Raw genomic sequence first — 10,181 nt, forward strand, 5'->3', positions numbered from 1 at the left:
CGGCTCTCAGCCAATCACAGGGGCTAAAGAAAGCGTCGACTAATCAGAGAGAAACAAGACACAGAGGGGCGGAGCTGTACGCATGCGCTTTGATAACACGGAACTAAGCGGTGCATTGACCGGTAATGATTAGCTATTAGCTTGTTTTAAGCAATTGTTTTAAACGTTTTCTTTGTGTCTACCAACAGTATTTACCATGTACGCTTAAGCTATTATTATGTTATTATAAATGGTTACGCACTCCTGGTATTTCTATTTATTTACGTGTTATTTTAGAGGTTGCTTTTAGTTAAATTGGCTAGTTCGCGTTACTGTGTTAGCTAACAAGAAGTCGTTGTCGAAACCAGAACAAGCGAAGATACTTGATGGATTTTAGTTGATATAACATCATCGTTCTTGTCCCGATATGTTTATTGTTTTAACATGGTGGTTCCTGTATTCATCTACACATTGTGTGTCATAGAGGCGGTTTGGGTACAGCTGAATATTCCTAAATACTGATCCATTGCGGAGATGACGTCCTGTCAGACTCAGTACCTGCTAATGCTGCTGCTGAGTGTGGGAGTCTCAGCGGTGGAAGTCCAACGACCTCGGGGTGTCCCTTTGTCAAGTAAGCATTCATAATTCATAATAACAACTAGTAATGACATACGAGTACAGTACAGCAGTGGTGAAGCGTTACTAAGTAGATTTACTCAAGTAAGATGTTGAGGTACTAGTACTTGACGTGAGTATTTCAATGTGTTGCTACTTTGTTTTTCTACTCCATTACAAATCAGAAGGAAATCATGTACTTTACTCCACTATATTTATTGTATACCTTTAGTTACTTCTACCCTGCAGCATGCAAAGTAACACAAATTGGTTACTCCTTTACCAGATTGTATTAATTGATGTCAATTTGCATAATGAGTGTTTTTACTTTTGGTACTTTAAGTATATGTGGATGCTAATAATGTTTTACTTTTACTTGATCAACATTTGCAATGCAATACTTTGACTTGTAACACTGTATTCTTACACTCTGGTAAAAATATCGAAGTACTTCTTCCACCTCTGGAGTACAGTTGTATACTTTGCACTCGGGATAGAGTTCAAAATAAGTTCCTTAGTTTTGGATCTGCCATATCTCTGACCCGTTTCTTTTGTTCAACCTCCACAGAACGGCAGTTCTACGAAGAGGGCAAACCTTTTACTTGCCTAGATGGCTCCCGCACGATTCCCTTTGACAGAGTGAATGATGACTACTGTGATTGTAAGGATGGCTCTGATGAACCAGGTGCGTATATACTGAATGCTTTTGATGCATACACTGCTATCTAGTAGGTGTGTAACATTACACAAGTCAGAGTTCCGTTCATAGCCTGGTTGAGTGGACATTTGGTACAGAGGAAAACACATCCAACACTGGACATCTTTCTATTAGTTCAACATTAAAGACACACCTTGCGAGGTGTGAAAATATTCCCCAACACGAGGGACAACTTTAATAAATGGTTTCATTATAAAAACTAAGGAACATATCAAACACTTCTGTATTACACAAACACTAAACCGGTCACAAAAGGCTATAAAACTGAAGAGTATCTCTAATGCTCTGACACTGAAAAGACATACATTTAAATATAATTGTTACTTTTATTTAGAATATTAGTAGTAATGTGAATTGTTTAGAAAAGCTGCTTGGTCTGAATCTTCTAACTTTTCAAGGTCATGACAATATGGAGCACCTGTTATACTCCAAATATTATTTTGCAGGCACTGCTGCTTGTCCCAACGGCAGCTTCCACTGCACCAACTCAGGTTTCCGACCAGGCTTCATCCCTTCCTCCCGCATCAATGACGGCATTTGTGGTATGTGTTTTAAACTGTTATGCCTACCGCTTACAGGTGTGTTGTGTGGGCTGCTTTTTTGTCTAACATCTGCGTTTCTTGTATAGACTGCTGTGACACAACAGATGAGTACAACAGCGGTGCTGCCTGTCAGAACACCTGCAGGTGGGAATGGTTTTGTCTTATAACTCTAATAACTTAAGTACACCAGCAAGAATAAGCCTGATCTGTTCAGACAGCCTATACATAATGATAATAATCAATTATATTTATACAGCGCCTTTCAAGGGACCCAAGGTCGCTGTACATGGTGGACAAACAAAACAAACAGACAATCAAAGGGCAAACAAAAAATAAAGGAAGCCGGGCGGGGGACCAAGAAAGGGCTAGGGCCCGAAGGCCAGGCTGAACAGGTGTGTTTTTAATGATGATTTGAAGATGTCCAGGAAGGCAGCATTACGGATCTCGGCAGGAAGTGCATTCCAGAGGGTGGGGGCCGCAACACTGAATGCCCTGTCACCAACAGTTCGGAGGCGAGAGCGGGGGATGGAGAGCATCCCCCGCTCTCCAGTCTGAGGACCCGGGCATATGTTCTGAAAATATGAAATGCTTTGTTTATTATTGAGTATTTTCTTTATATTTCGTGTGATTTGCAGGGAGTTGGGGCGCAAAGAGAGGGAAAGCCTGCAGAAGATGGCAGAGATCACTAAGGAAGGCTTTCTGCTTAAACAACAACTGATCCAGGAGGCAAAGAGGGGCCTAGAGGAAAAGAAGGTATGAATGACAACAGAACCGTTGGAATTTGTTAGTGTAATAATTAAGATTCGTAGCTCTGAAACATTTATTTTCTCATCGTCAAATATGTTTCATACAGGGTGCTGACACTTTCATAAAGACGGATGAAGGTGTTTACAAAAATGTTTTATATGTCTAGTTATGTCACCTATTATTTTGCTTATTATGCACAAAAACTGAGAGTAGTTGTAGGAGTGACCAAATCATCCCACTCACTTTGTATCGGCCTGATTCACACCAAGAAACTAGAAACGGCCATCTTAATCCTCCTGTAAAACACAGACAAGCACATTACGCTCATCTCATAGTAAATAAAGAGGTGCCAGGTCTTCCAGGTTGTTGGTGATGTTCTTATTCTTCTCTGTTGCCTTTGCTGCTCACAGCTGTTCTCCTTTGAATAGATGTCATGGTATAGTTTTGTAAACGGCATGGCGTTTTCAGGGATTGCGTGTGTTCTTAAATTGATTAAAGGTATCATTTTGATTGTCCTCTACAGGCCAAACAAGCAGATATTCAGATCGGTAAGAAAGATTTGGAAGCTAAGGTGGAGGCCCTGAGAACAGTGAAGGAGACTGCAGAGCAGCCAGAAAAAGAAGCCAAAGAGTGCCATCTGAAGGCCTGGGAAGGTAAATGATAATGTGAAAGCATTTCACCACTCCTGTTTGAACAGAGCATCACATAACATATGGTACAGTCTGTTTTATCACATTTTTCAGCTAGATGAAGTTACCTGGATTCCATTTGCACTAGTTATACTAAAACTTGACGCTGATGAGACTTCTGCCCTGAAGTTTATGTTATATAACAGCATGTGGAAACACTGTATACAATATGTGTGTATGATTAGAATCAATCATAATAAAGAAATGATATTTTTTGTTTCAGAACAAAAGGCTGTTATTCAAATGGAGAAGGACAAGGCTAAAATGGCTGAGGTGTTGTCTGAACTGGATGATGATGCAGATGGCTCGTGAGTATCAGCACCCTCAATGACTATTAGCAGCCATCATGGGAGAAGCCTGTGTTGTCAGGCTCACCAGGTTGAATGCAATAATGAAAAGGAGAAATGCAGCATTTGTAAATCTGGAGTGTGATTTCTTTTAAGTTCACTTTTGTTTTGTGACTTGTATAATTGGAATCCAAATTGCTGCTAGAGAGACTACATTTATTTAAACCAAAAAAGGCCAGGAAATAGATTATCACTCTTTAAAAACAAATGTATACTCATATCTTTCTTTTTTTAATTTACAATTCTTTATTTAGAAGACAGTTGAGAACATTTCACCAGTTCCAATGAAGTAGACTTGCAGTTACAGGGAGTATTGAACATTTGCAATAAGGGAACAGTATACATTGAAGCCCTCCCCTTCTCATTGTCCTCTTTTTCTTCTGATGTGGTATACTCATATCTTTCATATGTACCTTTTGTATGATCGTTAGTGTGGTAGTTAGAATGATTTGTGCTTGCTATAACTCAATAATGACGTGTCTTTGTTTGTGTCAGTGTCTCCGTGGCTGAGCTTCTGTCCCACTCTGAGCTCGACCCAGATTCAGACGGATCCTTCACAGAAGCAGAGGCGCAGGTGATTATTCGTGTGTTCCTATAAAAACCCTGATGGTAAAGTCAGGGTTCATAAGGTCATTAAAAACCTGGAAAAGTCATGGAAATTCAAAATGCTAATTCCAGGCCCTGGAAAAGTTATGGAAAACAATATTCCTCCCAAAGTTTTGGAAAAGTCATGAAAATCTAACTAAAGTTGCATCAAATATAATTTATATTTGATCTAATCGGAAATAGTAATACTATAATGATAATAAATACTGTTTTACAACATGTTTCATATGCAGACCTTATTTTCCTGTTACATAAACCATTTTCAGTGGTACCGCTGAGAAAGAGTCATTTTCTTTGGTCATGGAAAATGAGGTGAAGGTCGTGGAGAAGTCATTGGTGAAAAAGTGTATGAACCCTGTAAAGTCTAGAAACACATTTGACGGAGCTGAATCTAAATGTGAGTATTGTCTTTGGGTTTAGGGACTGTTAGGAGGAGTTGACAAAGTGGACTCTGTAGCCTTTGAGTCTGTTTGGAATAACATCAAAGACAAATACACATCCGAGGTAAGCCCCTGCACATTCTTCTTTAGTAAGCTCAACGTGCGGAAGCCTCGGCCTCCTTTTGAAAATGTGTATCTTTCCTGGCAGCAGGCCAACACGGAAACCCCAGCAGAGGTGGAGACTCCGGGGGAGGAGGTAAGAGAGCCCCCCTCCGACAACGACTCCGAGCAGTACCCTGAAGAAGACATCCCAGAAGAAGAGGAGGAAGATGATGATGAAGAGGACGAAGAAGAAGACCAAGATGACGGAGACTATAAGGTAAGCGCACCCGATTTCTCCATCAAACTTATGCTGCATGACTCAAGTTTTCCTTTAGTGAGTCACTCTTCTGTGTGTTCGATCAGCAGAGCCCTCCTCCGACGCAGACCCCAGATAAGAAGGAAGACGATGACGAGGGGACGATGCCACCCTTCGACCAGGAAACGCAGAACCTCATTGATGGTAAGAGTTTGTAGGAAAGTGAGTGAGTCAGCCGTCCACAGCTGTGAGTGTGAGTCACGCTGTGAGATCATAAAACACCGATGTGACTGCATATCAATTAGGGCTGGGGGATAAGGGGAGACACATTATATATTATAATGCTTTTGTGGAACAATACTGTACAGCTGACCAAAATCTTAAAACAAGATTTGTCACCATCATCAGCAATGTGGATATAATGACTGAATTGGTAAAGACACATTTCTAAACCACAACATATACCGACACCAATAACCTTGAGAGCCGTTAAAACCATAAAAATACAATTATGCTTTATAGTCAATATTCAAAACTATCCAGACTGTCCAGTCTCGTGTCACGTTATCTATATCATATCGATATCTTGTCCAGCCCTAATACCTATTAATTGGAATTCAAATGTACACACATAAGTTGTTGATCGAAAGCTCAATGTGATTTATTGAAGAGACGTTTCTTTTATATACAGCAGGGCACTTTTTGCTCAGACTCAGTATGTGGGTGTGTAAGCCGTTGTGTGTATGAGCTTGGACTAGGGGTGTAACGGTATCCGTATTCGTCCCGTACCGTCACGGTTCGGACGTCACGGTTCGGCACACGCAGTCACATGGCGAATACGCCTTTTTTTACGAGTGGGAAAAAAGTCTGTCATTCAGGGCAGTATCCATTACACTATTTATAATCCAGGGGGCGGTATTGCGCCTAAAAGCTGTTTGCCAGCCGCCCTTAAACAACAAATGAAGAACAAGAAGAAACGCAACAACAAAATACAAGGGCCCTTTCTCATTTCTCTAACTCCCCTCCTCGACTCCTATCCTCGATACTTAGTCCCGCCCGCAGGAGATGCGAGCCGAGGAGGGGAACCGAGGAGAGAGGAGGGGAAGCAGCAGGCGGTTAGAGAAATGAGAACTCCTCTCCTCTGAGCGGTCATTTTAAAGAGACATCCATTAATGATGACAGGAGGCACAGCAGCCCTCTGTCTGATGGACAGATGTGTTCATGACCACTTATATATTTACTTTGATTCATTCACAGTGAGGTATAATGAGACAATAACAGGCTACAGATGCGGACACACACACACACACACACACACATATATATTTATATAAATATATACAATTTCAGAATCAAACAGAGCACTCTCATAATAACGTAACACTATCAGAGACTGGATATATCCCCCCCCCCTCTCTGGTCGCTACAATGAGGAAAATAAATTACGGGCCAAAAGTTTTATTTACAAGTATAAAAGTAAGCAGAGGACACCAAACCAACTGAGATCTGTCTGTCCGCTGCATATACGCACACACTGTACCACACACACACATACAGTTCCTTAAACAGGCTGCAGCCGTTGTGTATTTTATTATGTGAAGCACTAAATGGTTTTAGAAAAATATCGACTCTTTGTTTGTAGATATCTACTAAACTAAAGCAAAGAGAGTAATGTAGGCCTGTTATACTGAGTGATATATATTATACACACTGCTCTGCTTTCTGCAAGGACCTCACAGCTGTTCTCACTGTAAACGTCGTGTCGCGATTAAAGCAGTTAATAAAATAATATCCAGGGGATGCATGCAGAGCTGTCATTGGCTGAGATAAGTCCGGCCGTGCGTCACATCTCTGTTGCCGGAAATGCATCCACGAAGGAGCCGTGGAGGATGCATCGGTGTCTCCTCGGTTAGAGCTCCTCCAGAGAGCCTCCTCGACGCTCGATGCTCGGTCCTCGAAGTGCATTTAGAGAAATGAGATGTCCTTCAACATGGCGCGCTGAAATTCATTTCCGGGTCACTACCGGAGGACCGAGGAGTCGAGGAGGGGGATTTGATGAAATGAGAAAGGGCCAAGAAGAAGAAAAGTCAGTATGGCGATTTCAGATAACACACAGGAGCTAGAACCCACCTGCTTCTTTTAAATCAGCTGTGTGGGAACGTTTCGGGTTCCCTGTGGACTACAATAACGATGAAGTGTGCGAGTGGTGGATCGGACGAGGACGGTGTGTTGGCGTTGTTGGACAGCGGTGCGGTATGCTAATGGCAACACACGCCAAACATGCTAAATCAGAAGGCATCAGCCAGATTTGCCAATCACCGGAGCCCTGCAAAAGACAACAGCAGTTCAACAGCTGATCCCCGCTGTTTTAAGAAGCCAATAGACATGAGAGCAGAGGGACCAAAATAAATAACGGAAGCTTTTGGCATATGTTGTTCAACGGCTTTGCGCTCTTGAAACACTTTCTTATTATTTATGATGTAATATTTTCAAGACATTCTTTTTAGTTTTACAGCTTATTGAACCTTTTAGTTTTTACATCAGCCATTATAAATGTGTGTGGTTTATTTTTAAGTTAATTATTCAAAATGTCAGAGTTCCTTATTTTTAAACTGAATTGCACTACTGTTCAAAAACAAATAACAACAAACCTGGAATTATGCATTTGGGACTTTCTTTTGATTTTTCTTGTTGTACCGAACCCGTACCAAACCGTGACCCCCAAACCGAGGTACGAACCGAACCGTGACTTCTGTGAACCGTTACACCCCTAGCTTGGACTGAATTGACTTTCTTTGCATTCTGTGCTTTTGATTCCCAGCTGCTCAGAAAGCCAGGGATGCATTTGATGAAGCCGAGAGAGCTCTGCGAGAAGTCGATGATCAGGTCAAGTAAGTGCTCTGAATATGAAGCAGCTTCTTTGCCAACAATGCAATCAGCGTTGGTTACTAAAGCTGCACTTTGAGCAGCTTCAATAGATCATTGTGTTGCGCAGTCAGTGTGGTGTTAGTGGAAGAAATAAAGGATTCCATTTTAAACTTTTTATGTTTGTTTATTTTCTACTCTTTTTATTTTCACATGATGTGCAATGCCTTGTTTTAACATGCATGCATCTAATCGTGTCTGCTTTGTCTCTGCAGGAACCTAGAGAAGGAAATCTCCTTTGACTTTGGACCCAATGCGGAGTTTGCATACCTCTATAGCCAGTGTTATGAGTTGTCTACTAGCGAGTATGTACACTCTCTGACTTAGGAAAACAAGTATTGTACTCATTAATCATTATTTAGGTTCCTACTACTGAAGACTTATGATTGAATATTTGTTTCCAGGTACATCTACAGGCTCTGTCCATTCAACAGAATGTCCCAGAAACCCAAGTTTGGTGGATCGGAAACTAACCTGGGGTAAGGGAATATCCATGGTGTTTCTTTTTCGGTCTTTCTTTATACACTCTTCACTTGCAACATATCTTTTGTTTTCTGTAGATCATGGGGGCATTGGGCCGGTCCCGAGGATAACATCTACTCTTTGATGAAGTATGAACATGGGACAGGGTGCTGGCAGGGCCCGAACAGGTCCACCACGGTGAGGCTCAGGCAGATCTAGTTCAACATTTCATTTCCCACCCCATTAATATTTCTCATTGCACAAGGCACAAAATAAATCATCTTTTGTCTTTTTAGATTAAGTTAACGTGCGGAAAGGAGACAGTGGTGACATCTGTCTCGGAGCCCAGCCGCTGCGAGTACCTGATGGAGTTCATCAGCCCTGCTATCTGCCAGGAGCCCCCCAGCCTGGATGCAGCGCTTCATGGGCATGAAGAGCTCTAGATCCACCTGATCTGTGAGTAACTCATTTCCTGTGTTGGCAAACCGTATTTTGTCTCCATATTCTACCCAGTAGGATATTTATCTCGTGCCCTATTTTGTTAAGATTTTGAGGGACAGGTTTTTGAAACCCAAAAAATACTGCACCTAAAGTAAGCAACTGTTCATAGTTTCTAAATGGTGCTTACTCAAACAAACTAAATATGAGTGCAGTGAAACCGGCATCATGAAGGATTAGCGTTTCAACATTCTGTTGTGAAGAAAATGCAGTTTCAGCTTCCCTTTAGAAGAAGAGCAAGGCAGCAACAACAGCGAGGTAAAGGCAACTTCCTTGAGTTTATTGTAGTTGTTAGGATGAAAGAGGAACTCAACTCTTAACTCAACCAGAGACTTGTGACAGCTTAGTGTATACTTTTTCATTTAAGCTTTCGTAAAAATGCTGTAAACTGTGATATCAGTGTTACTGTTGCTAGATGCAATGGAAACTAATATCATGTTATGCTGAGCAGAGTGAATAGATATCAGCTGTAGCTTCCTGTTGAAATAAACAAAAGGCTACTGTACTTTATGGAACACTTAGATGTATCGGGTGTTTTAAACGCCTTAGCTGTTTCTAACTTCCTGTTTATTATTGGATTGTAGACAGGATTTTGAGCTAAGCTGGGCTTTACTTTACTGATAGTGCTGATATCTTTAGGTCTGCTAAAGGAAGCGTGGAGCCGAGAGAGTCTGGGACAACAGAATTGATGTTTCATGGACCTAAATCAATTTAAACAGTAATACCCACATTGAAGTGCTGACTGCAAGATAACACAGGAAGTGCATACATCCGTGGAGTGAATGCTTAGTCCTCAGAAAACCAACCGCCGGGGATCAATTTCACCTAAATTGCCCGTTCCTTTTAACAACTAGGAAGTCATGACTTAACAACATGCCACTGAAATGAATGTGTATGCGCTCACTCTTGCAGGTTGTTCTTGGGGGACCACAGTCACTGCAGCAACACGAAGTTGTTGTGAGAGGCACCATCATGGCATTGAAAAACAATTCAGAATAAACAACGGAAATTCCAATGAACAGTTATCTCCTACACATCCACTTTCCTCTGCTTCCTGTTGTGTTTTCTCTGATTTGTGACAAATGTATTCATTCCATTGTTTTCAAATAAAGCTCATTTTATCTCAACTCAAATTTGTGTTCATTTTTAGCTCCAGTGTAAACTCCATTTTCATACAGGCTTAAAATCAATACTGCTGTTTTCCATTTATGAAACCTAGCGGGAGATAACACTATGGGGAAGAGCTTAGTACAAAACCTATAAATACAACATGTAAGATCAGCAATATACTGTTCTTACAAACTTATACCATTTA

The 10,181-nt window shown here is 41.2% G+C and overlaps 1 protein-coding gene across 4 annotated transcripts; it reads left to right on the forward strand.

The window, feature by feature from the left end:
- prkcsh (protein kinase C substrate 80K-H) lies at positions 1 to 9,999 on the forward strand. Of its 4 annotated transcripts, none has more exons than XM_034220382.1 (18): positions 1 to 122; positions 464 to 610; positions 1,163 to 1,279; positions 1,759 to 1,854; positions 1,941 to 1,998; positions 2,490 to 2,607; positions 3,125 to 3,254; positions 3,514 to 3,598; positions 4,133 to 4,211; positions 4,664 to 4,747; positions 4,832 to 5,002; positions 5,089 to 5,185; positions 7,803 to 7,872; positions 8,122 to 8,211; positions 8,311 to 8,385; positions 8,467 to 8,566; positions 8,665 to 8,824; positions 9,779 to 9,999. In XM_034220382.1, the coding sequence occupies exons 2-17, from the start codon at positions 514 to 516 to the stop codon at positions 8,809 to 8,811; spliced, it is 1,614 nt and encodes a 537-aa protein (XP_034076273.1). In that variant the 5' UTR covers positions 1 to 122; positions 464 to 513; the 3' UTR covers positions 8,812 to 8,824; positions 9,779 to 9,999. The 4 variants fall into 4 exon arrangements, with proteins under 4 accessions (XP_034076273.1, XP_034076274.1, XP_034076275.1 ...); XM_034220383.1 differs by having other exon boundaries at positions 5,092 to 5,185; XM_034220384.1 differs by having other exon boundaries at positions 4,835 to 5,002.
- The last annotated feature ends 182 nt before the right edge of the window (positions 10,000 to 10,181 follow it).

This window comes from Gymnodraco acuticeps, unplaced genomic scaffold (genome assembly GCF_902827175.1).
Source record: "Gymnodraco acuticeps unplaced genomic scaffold, fGymAcu1.1, whole genome shotgun sequence".
In the NCBI taxonomy this organism is placed as follows: domain Eukaryota; kingdom Metazoa; phylum Chordata; class Actinopteri; order Perciformes; family Bathydraconidae; genus Gymnodraco; species Gymnodraco acuticeps.